The following is a 17,594-nucleotide window of genomic DNA, read 5'->3' as shown; positions in this document are numbered from 1 at the left end:
AGAGGCTGGAAACGCAGACGGGGCGAGCTTACGTGAGGATTTATGGGCCAAAGAAGGAGTTGGATGTTATCTACTCACCAGGGTAAGACATTGGAAGGCTTTAAGCAGAAACCTAAGAAGATATGATTTAGGTTTGTCAGAGTTCATCAAGCTGCAACAGAAAGCCATTGAGCTGCTTTGTGGGTTCCTCCCCGCCTTTTTTTATTTTTTATTTTTTGAGACTCACTCTGTCACCCAGATTGGAGTGCAGTGGCATGATCTCAGCTCACTGCAACCTCCGCCTCCAGGGTTCAAGTGATTCTCAGCCTCCCAAGTAGCTGAGATTACAGGCGCGAGCCACCATGCCCAGCTATTTTTTTTTTTTTCCGTATTTTTAGTAGAGACGGGGTTTCACCATGTTGGCCAGGCTGGTCTCAAACTCCTGACCTCGAATGATCCACCCGCCTCTGCCGCCCAAAGTGCTGGGATTACAGGCATGAGCCACCGTGCCCGGCCCCATTGAGCAGGTTTTTATGGAGAAGAGACAGGATCCAATTTATGCATCATACAGACATCAATGGTGGCCACCATGGCTCCTCAGCTCATCCTGACCTTTGGTCACTGGATAGTAAATGTCTCCAAGCTCCATGGAAAGCTAAGTTTCCCCCGCTGGCATGTGGGAGGTGGCCACCTTTCGGCAAAGCAAGACAAAGCAGCAAATGACAGGGCGTGTTGACAGAGCGTCAGACAGAAGCATGGCCATAGGCAGATGAAAAATTGTCCCAGAGGACACCTCAACAGGCCGTGACTTGCTGTTAGCATTGAGCCATTAAGAAAACACAATGATGTGCTTCGCTGATCCTGAAGGACATAATCCAGGTCGGCGTGCAGACATTTAGTGCTCCGTCCAAAGGAGCAATAAAGCGACCAACACGAGAGCAGCTGGAGGAAACCTGCACTGTGCAAGTGGGCGGCCAGGCCCTCCAGTGCTTTTTATTCCTTCTCTCATTTAAAATCAAAGCCTGGCTCTTAGGCATCTGTAGACAGATTTGGAAAGGGAATTGAAGCTAACTACACCAGGTGCTTAAACATACATCATTACCTCATTTAATTTCATAAACAATAAGCACTGCTCATCACATTTTGTGAGAAAACTGAAATCAGAGATAATAAATAGCTTTCCAAATGCCCCTGGCTCCCTTCTTCAGCCTCACCTCTTGACACTCTCAGCCCCTTCTATGCCTTTGCATATGCTGTTCCTTCTACCTGGAATGCTTTTCCCTACCTTCTTCACTTGGCCAAGTTCTACTCACCTTCAAGCACAGGCAAGTGTCCCTTCCTCTGAGAAGCCTTCCCTGACTGTCCCCAGCCTAGCCTGGGGTCCCACACTCTCCTGTGCTGCTTCAACATAATGCTTACTACACACATTTGAAATTGTTTATTTCTGTCTCTCTAATAAGATCATGCTTCTCAAGGACAAGGACCGTGTCTTTATCACCTGTTCCTGCCTGGCACCTACCACAAAGCCTTGCATACAGCAGGCAGTGCATGCTCTTTGGATGGCTGTATGAAGGAGGGAGAGAGGGAGGGAGGGAGAGAGGGAGGGAGGGAGGGAGGGAGGGAGGGAGGGAGGGAGGGAAAGAAGGAAGGAAGGAAGGAAGGAAGGAAGGAAGGAAGGAAGGAAGGAAGGAAGGAAGGAAGGAAGGAAGGAAGGAAGGAAAACATGAAAAAATTTAACTCTTCATAGGTGGCAAAGCCAAGATTTGATCCCAGGCCAGTATGTCCAAAGCATATCTCCCAGCATGTGTGTGTGTGGGTGTGTGTGTGGGTGTGTGTGTATTATATAGATCAATCAGAAAATGTACACAGTGTGGAATATATTTAGGACTCCATTCGTCCTTCCAAAAGAGATGCCAAAAATACCAGCCCACAGGGGAAAAAAAGGAGGATGATGAATACGGGGGAAAGAAAGGGTTAACCAAACCCTTTTCCTTGTTGCAAGATAATTTCACGTTTGTTAATTGCAGAGCATAACTTCCCTGGAAACCTGATGAAGGTGGGATGTTAACTATGTTACCAGGCAACTCTGCTTATGGTAAAAATGACCCCTGATTGGTAAGTTGCATTTGAACTGGGAGGAAGTATAAATAAGTTATAAATATCTGAAAAAGAAGCCATACTTTGGGTTTTCCTAGATGCAGTGACATTTGCACCTGACATGTCCCTGGGTCCTTGAAGCTAAGCCTAGGGAATTGTTACAATGGATATGGCTGCTGGGAGAATAAGGCTTCTAAGCCAGGGTGGCTCCCACAGCCACCCATTGTGTATCTCATCCCTCTGCACTTGAACTAGATCCTGGGAGGGAGGGGGCAACAAAGAGAATAGCTCCTGGCCACCTTCGTGGACCACTGCAGAGACTGTTGCAAGAATTACTCGTGCAGAAGAGAACAGCTCACGTGCCTTGCTGGCAGGCTGTGTCAGGCTGTGTCCCAAATCTTTCGAGGACACTGGTGCCAAGTGTCCCCTGTGTTCATCTTGTGAGTCTGAATGTTTCATTAGTCCTTAAAAACTCCCTGTGGGAACTGCAGTGAGAAAGAAGGGAACTGATACAGGAGAGAAAAGAGACAGTCCCAATGGGAACAAGCGCTACACCGATCCTGAACTGAAAAGCTCCTTAGACTGTATAATTTATAAAGGCACTAAAACCTAGTATAGGGTCTATACTCACTGTTCTACAGAGGGCCCAGTTGACCTAAACAGTGCCTGGAGGAAGAAATGAGGGAGGGGAAGACTTACTTGCTCTCCCATAGACCTAACCACCAACCTGAGATGCAAATGTGATTATATGAAGAAGCCATGACTCAGAGAGGCTAAGTGACAGGTCCAAAGTCATACAGCTTATAAGTGTCAGGATATGAACCCAGGCACTTCCATCAAACTCAAAGTCACATCTGGATCCAACATCTGGGTTTGCATAAAAATGAACTTCCATCTCAGGTGGACATAGAGAACAGAGAAAGCATGGGAGTGGGGGTGGGAGACCTTCCTAAATAATGTAAACAGGAAATATTTGCAGAATAAATGAGACATAAAGAGCCCAGGGTCCATCTTCCACATCATAAAGTTCAGTTCAAGTCAAAACACAGCACGATGGAACAATAAAATGTATGCATGGGATTGACCCTGGGTTATACTACTGAGTCGATTCATTTCCAACAAGTTTCTAAATCATTCCTGCAAATTAGGCCCAGCTTCGACATAAGCACATTTTAATTAGCTGTGATGTAAAGGCGCTCTAAGACAAGGGACCAGCGATCCACTCTTCCACCCCTGCAGCAGGAGGAAGTGAGCTCCCCCTGGCAGCCTGACAGCTGGAGAGCAAGCTCGGGCGAGATTCCAGCTCTGCCTAACAACCTCCTCTGCCACCCTTCTGTTACTTGACTCATCTGGACCTCAGTCTTCTCACCTAAAAAATGGGGACAAATGTGCCCAGCATAGTTCTCAGGAAGACTTAGGCACATAAGAAAATAAGAAAAGGCTGGGATCAGAAACATTACGAGATTGCTAAAAACTAAGAAGTCAAAGAAACAGACTGACAGCGAAGGCTGTGAGTACTAAGACACCGGCACACAACACCTAACTGAACCCCAGAACATTCCCAGAGAGAGGAAGCCTGCGCTGGGGCCCCTGCGTCTGTCCAAAGCCCTGGGAGAAGCTGTTTGTTGGTTTTGCCCCCAGGCTAATGCCAAGGAGAAGAATCCTCTAATGGAAATGAGAAATCTCCCTGGGAGACTCCCTCCTGTGGGTGGGCACAAGGAAAAGTGCACCAGTGCCCTGGGGGTAACTGCTGGCCTACCTGAGGGACAAAGAGGCCTCTAAGGACATTGTACGCTCATCCCACACTGCAATAGAGTCTGCACTCACACAGCACATGCAGGGCGTTTCTACTCAGCATCCACACTGCCCACCCACGCCGTCATGGCTTCCACCCGTGTTGAGGAAACTCGCAACCACAGGACAGATCTAGACCCCCCCTCCCATTTACAAATTTAAATGTCAACCAAGAATCACCAGGCATTTGTAGCAAATATCAGCATAAAAGAGAGGCCTCAAAGTGAACAGAAGAACCACCAATAAAACAGAGTTAAATGCAGGAAACAAAGACCACTTTTTAAAAAATCGAATTACCATCTTCAAAGAGATTCAGGATAGTCACATATCCATGAAAGAATAGACCACGATGAGATGAGATCAATCAAGAAACTCAGAATTCCAGGAAAATAAAAAAATGATTACAGAAATAAAAACAACGAATGTATTAAAAGTAAGGAAGTGAAGAAAGGGTTTGATGGGAAGTACACCCTCCACACCCTTTTCAGTGGATACCCCGGGACACAGGGCTGTGTGTGGAGAAGGGAGAGGGACAGAGAGTGACAGGGACTTCACTTGCGTCTTTTCTCTTCTAAAATACTTCTGTGTGTCTTACAAGGAGCAAAACCAATGGTTAAAAAATAAAAGAGTGGCAGGACTCAAGAGAAAGGGGGAAATGGTAGAAAGTGAAGTGCAGTTGGGAGTGAGTTAATGAACGGAGCCACACCACAATAGCCTATGTTATGGCTAAAGGTGACCCACTCCTTTGCCCCCGAGCTTCCTGGGAGCTCAGTGAAGGTGAAAGGCAAAGCCAGGGACACTGACCTGCACTGAGGCTGGGCAGGGCAGACGGCCTCTTGTTGAACTAGACAGGACTCCAGCCCAAAGAGAAAGCCCTGGCTCTTGTCCAGAGGTGACCTCCTTAAGCATGGCCCAGAAGCTCCTTGGAGACCCATCTGGAATCCTCCCTAACAGACAGGAAGATATGTGACAGCTCAGTGCAAGGACTCTGGAATCCCACCCTGGAGTAGAGCATCTTTAAGCCCCTAAAAACTCCATTAATTACCAGTCGTCTTCCCTTGGACCCAAAAAGTAACTATCCTGCCTTTCCTACGCAGAGCAGGTGACACATCTCTCTTACGTCATGAGACAAAGAAGAACCTTGAGCAAGTGAGTGACAGTCACTAAAAGTCATCCACATGCTGGCCCTTGACTTCCTGGAACCAAAAGGAAGGTGCATTTTCTCCACAGGATGCATCTCCCTGAGATGGTCACAGTGGTACTCCCCGGCCGTCTTCCATATGCTCATCCCCCAACCCCAGGAATATCAGCGGCTGGGCTTGCAGCTCGCCCTTCAATGGGACTGCCCTCTGCTGCAGTGAATTCCTTCGCCCAGGGGAACTGCCTGCTGTTCACCTTTAGGCCTCTCACTTATGCTGAAATGACTGGATGATGCAGGAATCAAAGGCTTGGGCAGTACCCTCATCTCCGTCTGGGGTAACACTGAAGAGCCACCGTAGCGCCAGAGCTCCCTGTGGGATGGCATTCATGAGAACCACAGGCCAGGCCAGGCCAGCTTCTCCCCCGCCCAAGCATGTTTCCTCCTGTGTCCCCCGCAGGTGCACCCCTTCCACCCACCTCACCGCAGGCAACTTCCCCACACAAACCTTCCATGAGCAACTCTCCATCTCAGAGTCCATTTCCAGGCAACCCAATGTGAGACTCTCCCCATGGTGAAGAAGACTCTCCCCACGACCCACCAAGGGGCTTGAGAAGGACACCTAACCATGTCCCCACCAGGGCTCCATGCCCCAGGCCAGCAGTACATCCCCACTGTCCTCAGTTAAGGCAGGACAATCCTGCCACGTTCTAGTCTAGACCAGAGGTTCTCTAAGTGTGGATCCCAGACCGGCACCATCAGCACCATCCACTTGCTGGTAGTGCTAACTTTCAGCTCCTCCCCAGGCCTGCTGAGTCAGAACTTCTGGGAGTGGAACACAGCAGTCTGTTTTAACTGCGCTCCGGGTGATTCTGGTGGGCTAAAGTTTGAGAAGCAGAGTATCTATCGCAGGCTACTGGGGGAAATCAAATGCAAGTCATTAGACTTTCCCACCAGCAGAAGACCAAGAGACAGTCGTTGAGGACGGTCAGAATCCAGCAGCGTGATGCATTCCATACTTTTGCACTGCACCCCTGGTTCCAGGCACACTCCTCTACTTAAAGCCCCACAGGCTTGGGTGCAAGGCTCTTCATAACCATCTCTGCTGATGTCCCAACTCCCACACAGGCAGGTTTCCCCTCCTTAGGCTTACAGTATCCCCAAACCACCCCTGCAATGGCTGCTCCCTCTGCCTGGAACACCCCCTACCACTCTACATGCCCCCAGCTAGCCCACCTGGCATTCCTGTAAGACTCTGCCGTTGTGAAACCATCCCACACTCCTGGCATTGGCACTGCTCAGCCAATTTTATATTTAATCATTACTCTGCATTTTGAGCCAATTGATCATAAATCCACATAGCCATTCACCCAGTAAATAAAACTTTTCTATGGAGTCACTGAGCCTCCATGACAGCGCTGAATCCCCAGCACCCAGTAGGCACTCAATAAAAACCTGTTGAACATCTGAGAAACCCAGCAGTAAACAGGCCATTAAATATTGAAAAACCACAATCAGGTTGCTCATGCCAGCAGGCACCAGAATTAGCAACTGTACAGTAGCAAGTTTTAAATATCAGGGAAATTGATCAAAATGTATTATCCTGTGTCATACAACATCGTTTCACTAAGATATAAAATTAAAATTTATCACAACTCATTAGGTTAATAATCACTTACCATATGTTTTTACTGTTGCTCCCAAACCATGCTGAAAAATCACCCTGTAGGTCTGAATCCATGTAAATAAGATGACTGTCAACTCCTTGGATATAGGATTACTGAAGGGAGACAGTGGACTGAAGCCCTGGCCAGAGAGGACGGGCCCTGCGGCGGCGCCGCAATTCCCTTCACCACTAACTTCTAGTTTACCTGTGCTACACTTTCTTCCCACATCACTGGTCCTCAACCAGAGGCAAAGTCTGGAGACATTTTTGTTGTCACTACTCGGGGAAGGGGGATGCTCTTGGCATCGACTCGGTAGGGCCCGGGGATACGGCTAAACGTTCTACAATGCATGCAACAACTCCCACAAAGAAGAGTTATTAGGTCCAAAATGTCAGTAGCGCGGAGGCTGGGAAACAGCACTCTAGATTAGACAGAACTTCCACACCGATTACTTTAATCTGATCTTCACAGCAACAACAGAAGGCAGGCATTTCTGTCCCCTTGTACAGATAAGAAAACTGAGACCTGAGCAGCTAAGCGATGTGTATAAGGTCACCTGCCCAAGCCCGTGGATGGTGCAGCTGTGATTTGAACCAATTTCTCTGCCTCCAAAACCCACTTTCTCTGCTACACAGATTCAAGAAGGTAACAGAAGGTGAAGGAAATGAGCAACTCTCTCCCGATTCATAATTCCGGACACTTCAATAAGACACTCCCTCAACCCAGAGGCTCAGGAAAATCAGGTCTAGGGACCAAGACAGGGAAGCATCCGATGTTGGGACTGCCAGCAGCCCAGGGCCAGAAATGGTGGCTCATGCCTGCAGTCCCAGCACTTCGGGAGGCCAAAGCAGAAGGATCATTTGAGCCCAGGAGTTTGAGCCTGCACTGAGCTATGATTGTACCACTGCACTCCAGCCTGGGCAACAGAGCAAGACTGTGTCTCTAGAAAAAAAAGAAGAAGAAGAACATGGCGGGGCAGCTGTGGGGCATCCTCCAGCAGCTGGTGCAGAAAAGCAAGTTCCTCTCGCATTTTAACTTTCAGTTGGGCTGCTCTTTGTGGATGAAAATGAAAGCATTTCCTGCTGGGGCCAAGTGCTACACACACGTGATCTCCAACCCTCCAGCTCCGAAGGGGAGATGTCAATGTCCCCATTTTACAGATGAGGAGACTGAGTCCAGGGAGGTTAAATAACTTGCCCGCCCTGATAGTGGTGAAGGCAGTGTTCAAATCCAAGCCTGCCAGGTTCCACAAACCATGCTGCCTTCATATCCTGAGACCAACTCCAGGAAATCAGAGAAGCAAAATAGATTGCCCTACAGAATCACATGGGGCAAGAAGCCACACAGCAGGGGGATCCCTGGACCAAGGGGGAGGCACAGGACCTTGCCCTTCATGCAGGCTCAGCTCCTCTTTCCGTCTACAGGCTGCTCTGTTTGCCAGGCTCTGTCCTCTGAGCCCACTTTGGAAAGCTCCTCTAGGAATGGAAGGTCAGCCAAAGACTCTGAGCCTCTGCCCTGTCCTGACCTGGACTCCTTGTGCCCCACAAAGTCTTCAGATGACAACAGCCAGACAGATGCTAAGTTCCTCAAGCCACAGGTTACAACTGGCAAGCCCTAGATTCATTCATTCATTCTACAAATATTTGCTGAGCATCTATGTGTCAGGCTAGCACTGGGAATACAAAAGTAAAGGCAGACACAGTGGTTCCTGTCCTCTCAAGGATAGCAGGCCCATCTCCTCAAAAAGCACCATTCCCACCAGCATTCCCTCCCAGTGCACCCTCCACAGTTAGAAAGGACGTTCTCAGCCTTTATTTCACTATATTTCCACCCCCACACCATCCCTCTAGGCTGAGGGTCACCGATTTGCCTTCCCTTTGCACACAGGGAAACAGAGGCCCAAAGAAGGGCACTGACAGGCTCAAAGTCACCCAGCAGATTGGGGGCAGCAGTGCCAGGCTTGGGCTGCTGGTCCTACCATGCAAAAGTCCTGGGGTCCTTCCTGGAGGAGCCTCCAGCACAGGTTGGGGAAGGAGCTACAGGGAACATGTTTAGATGGAAAGTAAATGAGAGCTTCTTAGCAGAGATGCAGACATCCATCTAGCGTTTCCTGGGACCAGCCATCTCAGCTCTAAGCCCACCCATCCCAGGGTACCTTCCATGGGACTCCCTAGCAGCCACCTGTGCCCCTGAAGAAAGGAGCTGCGGAATCTCACCCACCAAGGATGCTGGGCAGGCCTCACGCAGGTCAAGTCCAGATCAAGTCCGTAGTTGAACCCCACTTCATGAATTTTTGTCAAAAAGGGCCTCCAATCGTTCACTAACCAAGCTCGTCCAGATCTCATCCTTACAGGATGCTGTGTCCAGGGCTGTGTGGGTGGGAAGCTGAATCCGTCACCCACCAGCACATATTTACTGAGCAATTATGAGTCAGGCACCATGCCAGGTGCTGGGCAGAATTCCTGCCTGCCAGGAGCCCACAAAAGCCTGTACACAAACAACCAAACAGCTGCTACACAAAGTGTGGTCCTTGGATGGGCAGTAACATCACCTGGGTAGCTCACTAGACATGCCAATTCCTAGGACCCCATGCCAGACCAACTGAATCGAATCTCTGGGGGTGGAGCCCAAGAATCTGTTTTTAAAATTTTGCCAGACAAAAGACACGGAATCAACCCAAATGCCCATCAGTGTTAACCTGGATAAAGAGAATGTGGTACATATACACCACGGAATATTATGCGGCCATAAAAAGGAACAAGATCATGTCCTTTGCAGGGGCACAGATAGAGCTGGAAGCCATTATCCTCAGCAAACTGACACAGGAACAGAAAACCAAACACCGCATGTTCTCACTTATAAGTGGGAGCTGAACAATGAGAACACAGGGACAGACACAGGGAGGGGAACAACACACACTGGGGCCTGTCAAGGGGATGGGGGAGGGAGGGAGGGAGGGAGAGCATCAGGATAAATAGCTAATGCATGCAGGGCTTAACACCTAGGTGATGGGTTGATAGGTGCAGCAAACCACCATGGCACACGTTTACCTATGTAACAAACCTGCACATCCTGCACATGTATCCGGGAACTTAAAATAAAATAAAATATTGAAAAAAATCTTGCCAGATGATTCCTCATGTGTACATAGATTTGAGAAACACTATTCTAGACCACAAGGCCTTCCTCAACTTCCCTATTTAAAATCACAAACCAGCCCCAGGCCTTGGGACCCCCAACTCTCTTTCCTGTTCCATTTTTCTCCAAAAGTCATATTCCAAACAATCATGATAGCATATATTTCACCTATATATTTATGACTTCCCACACTGATAGATAAGCTCCAGAGGGCAGTGATTTGAGTGACTTTTGTTCACTGCTGCAGCATCAGTTGCCTTGCACAGTGCCTAGCACCAAGAAGTGCTCAATAAATATTGCTGGTAGAATGATGGATGGCAGAACATGCCACATCCTATGCGGTACCAGTTCTTGGGGAAGCCTGGAAGGAAAGAGAAGTTTGCTGGCTGTGAAGCACCACATGGGGAAGATGGCACCCAGGTTGGCCTTGATGAAGGCCTTCATCCCTTCAGTCCAGGGATGAAGGATGCTGGAACAGAGATGCTAAGCCTCTTCCTGGAATGGCCCCAGATGGTTGATACTGTTATCTAATTAGTAGCTGGTATGTGCCAAGAACTGTCCTAACCTGTATCACCTCACTTAACCTTCCTGAAACTCAGAGGTAGGCAATGTTGTCTTTGAGAGAACACCAAGACTCAGAGATATTAAATGATTTTCCCCGCCCACAAAAAGACTTGCATAAGAATGTTCACAGCAGCTTTACTTATAATAGCTCCAACTTAGAAACAAACCCAAATGTCCACCTGCAAGTGAACGGATAAACCAATTGTATTATATGTATACAATATAATATTACTCAGCAATTAAATGGAACAAACTATGGATATATGCAACAACCTGGATGAATGTTGAAGACATTATATTGAGCAAAAAGAAGACAGACACACAAATGTTTATGCTGCATATCAAGTTCTAGAACTTAAACATGGTTAATATACCTAAATTGAACTTAAAGGAAGCATTGGTAACAGAAATCAGGTTAGTAGTGGCCTCTGGAGGTGGGCATAGGGCGTGCTGACTACAAAGGGATGTGAGGGAACTTTCTGGGATGACGGAAATGTTCTTTTTCTATCTGGACTGGGATGTTGGTTACATGAGTGTTAATATTTGTCAAAACTCACGGAACTGTACACTTAAAATCTTCATGTTATTGTATGTAAATCATATCTCAGTAAAAAATGAGCTAAAAATCATTTGCCCTAGGTCACTAAGCAACAAACGGACATTTGAACCCAGGCTTGCCCAGCTCCAATGGCCAGTTTACATTAGTTTGCCATAGTTGAGCAGGGATCCCCCAGCTGTCCCCCAGCCTGGTAAGATGCCTTGCCAAAATCTGAACCAGGAGTTCACAGTTACCCTAAGAAAGATGTTACAGGCTCTAAACCCCTAAACCGTGACAGAGACTTGCAAAAAAGCCAAACAAGTGTCCTGCTGGGAGTCAACCCTGGGCTCAGGCCTCATCTTTGCTCCTTACTTGCTGTGTAATCTGTGAGTACACTCCTCTGTGACTCAGTTTCCCCTTCTGTAATGCAAAGAAGGAGGAGACCAATGATTCCCAGCATGGAGCCACAGATTATGGGAGCCACGGGGTCACAAATCCCTGTGCTCAAAAAGCACCTTTATTACATTAAATAGTAATGAGTCTTATTCATACCTGGTAAGCTGTTTTTCTACTGCATGCTAATACTGTGATTAATAAAATACACATCTATTTCAAAGCAAAAATAAAACCACAACAGCTTTTCATTAGTGTGTATTTTCTCAAACAAAAGATACCAAAAGAACAACCAATGTTCGTGACTTTGGTTTAAAGAGGATGGGAATCTCTGTGTAGAGGATCGCTAAGGGGACAGTCGCCAAGGGGATGGTCGCCAAGGGGACAGTCGCCAAGAGCCCTTCCAGGTCAACTGCCCCATAGTTGTGGGGCATCGCTTGGGCAAATGCTTGCCCTTATGTATATAAAGCCTGGCTCCCTGTGCAACGAGCCTCATCTGGGCTCCAGGGACAGAGCCCCCCATGTGTGGGTGTGTCCACCCCACAATGCGTGGATGCAGCCAGGCCTGCAGGCCCCAAGTGTGGTCACTACTGCGCCCTGAGCCTCAGTGTCCCCTCCAGCTTTGATAGTGACTAGTGTAAAGGTGGAGCTTGGGCATTTCTCTCCCCAACCCCTTCCCATCCACTTCTTGAGCCAGAAAAGGGGAGTTCCCGGTCACCGCCTGGTCCTACCCGCCAAGCACCACCACTAAGGCCATGCCCACTAGGGAATCCCTTACCAAAACACCTCTAGCCCCTAGCTGAGTATGGTGACCTCTCCCCTCCCACCTCACCCTGCTCTAGCCTGAAGGACTGAGTAGCAGGTTTCACATCCCAGTGCAAACTCAGACCTTGCTTTCACCTATTCAGTGGCTCAGCTGCATCCCCACCCCCATCCCTGCCCCGCCCCACTCTAGACACATCCTCAGCTATGGGCCAGGGGTCCTACATCGCACACAGAAAGAAACCAGAATCGCTGGCTTCTCATTCCCTCCCTGCCGGCCCTTCCCGGCGAGATTTGCACAGGTTCTGGTGCTGAGTCAGAGGTTTACAGAGCATCGTAATAAAACAGGGGCCTCGGCTGAGTCCTGCCTCAAAAGGCCCCTATTTGGGACAGCCCCACCCTGACGAGATTTATAGAAACACCACCCTCAAACACAGCGCTCCAGGCTAAGCCCCTACCCACTCAGACTTTGAGGCACAAATGCCCAGCCCACCCACACCCGCAAACCAGAGGCTGTAACCTACCTCGCCAACTTCACGTTTGGAAAAATAACAGAGCCAAGGGCAGAAGACAGACCAGCTGCCCCCACACCCAACCTTCTCCTCCCTGAAAACTCCACTTGCTACTTTTAATCTATTTCTCCTCCATCAGACTGGAGGCAGCTCCAGGCCTTCTCCTGAGGCTACCATCCCCCCTCTTCGGCTTCTAACTTTGCAGGTCACTGGACAAAAGAGAACCACCCCCACTCTTCGCGAGACCTCATTTGTCGCCCACCACCGCCCCACATCGCGCAGACCCTAGTGGCCTGGACTCTTCCCGCCCCTGGCGAATTGCGGGGAGGCTCTGCCAGAAGCCGCTCCCCTAGGGCCTGAGGGCGCACTCCGGGAGGCCCAGCCGGGGAGGCCCCCGGATCCGCGCCAGGACGCCCCCCTCCTGCCGCATCCCCACTACCAGGGGCCTGACGAAAAGCCTGCGAGGTTGGGGAGAGACCCTGGGGGGCGCAGATCCAGCCACTGGACGCGCACTCACCCCGCATCGCCACGGAGCCCGCGCGTCTGCTCTGGGGCCACGGGAAACCCACGCGCGCTGTTCAATCCGGGCTCCGAGTGACGAAAAGCCGCGCTTGGCTCCAGCCGGCCCGGGACCCACGCACCTACTGGCGGACGCGCGGACAGTGTGGCTTCCTAACTAAGTTTGAAAGTTCCCTCCCCGGCGACCGAAGGGGACGCGGACTGCACAGAGGCACCCAGCCCATCCGGGCTGGGCCAGGCGGGGCAGTGGGACCTGACGCCTCGGGTTCGGGGTTCCAGGCACGCAAGCCTCCATCGCTGGGAACGCGCCCGGCGCAGCGCAGCGGGGACCTGGCTCGGGTAGGGGGAGGAGATCCTGGAAACATGGAGGAGGGAGGGTGTCCCGCACTACAGCCCCAGCCTGGAGGGACGCCGGCTCACCGTTCCCGGGAGGGGACAGGCCTCGATTGGCCGCCGCCTACTCGGAATCCGAGGCCCCGCCGGGCAGTGACTGCCAATTAGTAAACTGCCCAATTAGTGTGCAGCGGCGCTGAGAAGTTAAACCTCGACGCGCGACTGTGGATGACCGAGGTGTGGCCGTCCCTGGGTGTGACCGCGTGTGACTGTGTGGCCATCAGGACCATCTGTGTCTGAGGCTCACCGTCCAGCGGGGTGGCTGTGTGTGACAGCGTGCGCCTGGGTGAGGCGTTGTGGCTGCGAGCGTGTGACTGTCGAGCGACTTCTTTGTGTGACTGTCCCCCGTTGTGCCTGAGTGTGACAGCGGGTGAGGGCATGTCACGGTGTGTGGGGCATCGGAGCGTCTGTGGGTGACTCATCTGTGGCGGTAAGACTGTTTGCGGGTGAGTGGTTGGGTGTCGTTGTGTATAAGTGACTGTCAGGGTGACTTGCGTGGGACGGCGGGACCGTGTGAGCATTGCCTGGCGACTGCGTGTGGCCGTGGGCCACTGTGTCAGCTTGTGAATGACTGCGAGGCTGTCAGTGGGACGTGAGTGAGGGGCCACTGTGTCGTCGCACGGGTGGCTGTCGGGATGACTTCTGCCAGCGATCCCAACAACTCAGGGCGTGAGCTTGGCCGCGAGGGGATCGATGTGAGCCGCCCGTGCCCGTCGGCGGGGCTGATGTGCGCGGCCCCGTGGGACCCCTAGAGCGCCCAAGTCCCGAGCTGCCAGGTGACTCCGGCCCCGCCCGCCGGGGACCCCCGCCCGCCCCCGCCTACCTTGCCGCCGTGGTAATAGTCCAGGTGCGCCAGGCCGGCCGGCTCGGCCCCGGTCCGCGCGCCCACCGCGGGCGCCGAGGGGTACAGGCGGACGTCCATGGCGGGCGCGGCGGCGGCGGCGGCGGCTCCCGCGGGCAGTGCCTGGGCGGGCGGCGGGTGGGAGCCAGTGTGCGAGCGGGACTGCGAGCGCGGGGGGCGGGCCGGGGGCGGTGCCCGGAGGACCGCCCCGCCCCCGCCCCCGCCCCCGCCCCCGCCCCGCCCGCGCGCGCTATTGTTCCGGCCTCGGGCGCTGCCTAGGGCCGGGGGCCCGGGGGCCCCGGGGCGCAGGCCGGGGCGGGGAGGTCCGTCCTACGGGCTGGGTCGCCGCTGGGTCCCCCGCCCGGCCCTGCATCCCTGAGTGGGCGCCCCTGTCCAGACGGCGCTTTTTCGTCCCGCCCTTCGCCACCCACGGTGAGGAGAGAGAGAAGCCCGAACGACACCCCTCCCCAGAAGTGGGACACTCCCTTGCCCTAAATATTTGAGGCGGCGCTAGCCCCCGCCCCGCGGCGTGGGTGCCGGGGGAGAAGAGGAAGGTGGTGACAGGACCACTTTAGAGATGGGTGCTGCCTTCCCCGGGGGACGCGAGCCAGCGCTGGAGGATGCTCTTAGGATGCCCGCCCCCTCCTCATCTCACTGATCTGAGTCAGTTTGAGAGCCACCCGCCCCCCCCCGGAAATTGCCGCGCTTAAACTCTCACTCACATATGGGGAAACTGAGTCAAAGACTTGCAGCACCAGTAATGGAGCTCCAGGAGGGTGGGCTCCATTGCTCCCAAAGGATCCAGAACTGAAACCACTTGGAGAAGGCAGAAGGACCCCACCCCTTTTAATGATAGGGAGGGGAGGGCCGTAGTAATGCCTAGAGCCGGAAGCTCTGAAGAGGGGTCTAGGATTTGCCTGCAGTCACGGTCTCTTGGAGTGAGGAAAGGAAGAAAATGAGATTGGAATGGGATGACTGTGATGGTGGGTCAGAAAGATGACTGTGAAACGGGGATCCTCCCCAACCAAAAAAAAAACCCTCTAGTTCTTGATATCACTTGCTGGTTGCTAGACTGTTGCACCCCATCCCCCTTTTCATGCAAGAATTGTCTACACTAGCAATCTCCACTAGCAATCTCACTGCTCACTGACTGCTCCAGGTATGTCTGACTGGGAGAGGCCAGGAAACAGAAGTCAGCCAGAATGGCATTCTTGTGTGGCATCAGGATATAGGATGCCACTGGGAGAAAAGGACTTGAGCTTCCTGCCCACTCAGGAGCTAGCTTAGAACTTAGTTCTCAACTGCTGCTTGGGCTTTGTTGGTCCTGGCCTAGAACTAGGACCATAAGAAAGATGCATTAACAAAAGATAGGTGTGGGAAACAGACATTCACTGAAGGCTTGGGAACAACAGAGAGAAATTATAGCTCAGAAAGGAAAGAACTTCCAAATAAATTTCAGCATTGTTTCTAGAAATACAATGCCACACCTCATCAGAAAAAATTTTCCATTGTCCTGTCTCCATTTTTTTCATCTGAATAGCCAAATGACCAGCACTCTTTATTGAAAAGATCACCACCACCCACCCCCCCAAACCCACACACACACATACTCTTCTGCAGTGCTAACATTGTCATAAATCAAGTAGTCTATATGTGCATGAGACTGTTCCTGAATTCTCTGTTCTGTTCTGTTAGCCTATTTTTCTCTCCCTATGCCATTATCACAATGTCTGGATTACTGTGGCCTTATAAGTCTAAATGTTCCATGAAATAAGTCTACCCACTTTGTTCTTTAAGACTGTGTTGGCTATTCTTGATGTTTATACTTTCACAGAAATTTTGGAATCAGCGTACCTACTTATATACATACATACAAACACACTGACACAATCTTGCTGGGATTTCAATTGGTATCACTTTGAACCTTTAGATCAATTGGAATAAAATTAACATTTTCAATAGTAAAACTTCTTATCCATGAACATGGTATGTCCCTTCATTTATTTGGAGTTTTAAAAAAAGTTATCTCAGTAATGTTTTGTAGTTTTCTGTGTGGAGACCTTGCACATCTTTTATTAGATTTAGCCCTAGGTATTTTTTGTTGCTATTATGAATGGCTTCTTTATTTTCTGTTTGTTGTCAGTACAGGGTTGTTGTTTTACAATAAGTCCACAAGTTCTTTTACAACCTTCCCAAGAAGTAGAGTCTAACACTCTTCCCCTTGGGAAAGGGTTAGTCTTAGTGAATGGGTTTTAACAAAAAGAATGTGACAGAAGTGAATCTATGTGACTTCTGAGGCTAGCTAGATCATAAAAGTTAATAGGGCTTCTACCTGGCTACCTCTCTCAGGACTTTTATCTTTGGAACACTAAGCCATCATATAAGAACTCTTAGGCTGCCATGCATTGAAGAAGCCCAAACTAACCCACACAGAAAAAATCATATGCAGAGACCCTGATACTAAGTAAAGAGGGATTCCTAGCCAGTCCCCAGCTGTGCCAGCTCGTACTGTTCCTGTTCTATCTGTTATCTGCCTGCACCCACATGAAAAATGCTGAACTGTGCAGATGAGCCCTTCTTGAATCCAAAATGCACAGAAAACATGAGCGGTAATAAATGATTATTGTTATTTTAAGCCACAAAGTTTTGGAGTGATTTGTTACTTAGCAATATAGGCCTGAAACATAATATAAATAGATTTTTATATAATGACCTTGTATCCAGCAACATTGCCAAACTCATTTATTAATTCTAGTAATTCATCTGCAGACTCTTTGGCTTAAAAAAAAAACATTTTCTATCTCATCTGTAAAAATGAGAGTTTTAGTTTTTTCTTTTCAATTCTTAGAAGTTTTGTTTCTTTTTCTTGCCTTGTTGCACTGGCTAATATCACCAATATAATTTTGGAAAGAAGTAATAGTAGCAGACACTCTTGTCCCATTCCTGATCTCCAAAGGAAAGATATCAACATTTCACCATTAGTTATAATGCTTGCTGTAGTTTTATGTTTTGTTTGTTTAATTTTGCTTTTTTGTTGTTGTTGTTATTGTTTTGAGATAGAGTCTCACTCTGTCACCAGGCTGGAGTGCAGTGGTGAGATATTGGCTCACTGCAACCTCCCATTCCCTGGTTCAAGCGATTCTCCTGCCTCACCCTCCCGAGTAGCTGGGATTACAGGTGCATGCCACCATGCCCAGCTAATTTTTGTATTTTTAGTAGAGACAGGGTTTCACCATGTTGGCCATGATGGTCTTGATCT

General features: G+C 50.1%; 1 protein-coding gene across 3 annotated transcripts in view; it reads right to left on the bottom strand.

The window, feature by feature from the left end:
- The window catches only part of TOX2 (TOX high mobility group box family member 2), a 157,131-nt gene extending 142,632 nt beyond the window's left edge, over positions 1-14,499 (bottom strand). For 2 of the 3 annotated variants that reach the window (XM_015148957.3, XM_028828435.2), the window contains exon 1: positions 14,318-14,499. In XM_015148957.3, coding sequence (XP_015004443.3) covers positions 14,318-14,416 — 99 coding nt within the window. In that variant the 5' untranslated portion in view covers positions 14,417-14,499. Of the gene's footprint in view, positions 1-13,099; positions 13,424-14,317 lie in introns of those variants that run through there. The other variant, XM_028828439.2, reaches the window with a different exon arrangement.
- Between the last annotated feature and the right edge of the window lie 3,095 nt (positions 14,500-17,594).

This window comes from Macaca mulatta, chromosome 10 (assembly GCF_049350105.2).
Source record: "Macaca mulatta isolate MMU2019108-1 chromosome 10, T2T-MMU8v2.0, whole genome shotgun sequence".
In the NCBI taxonomy this organism is placed as follows: Eukaryota; Metazoa; Chordata; class Mammalia; order Primates; family Cercopithecidae; genus Macaca; species Macaca mulatta.
This window is presented reverse-complemented; position numbering and strand designations above follow the sequence as displayed.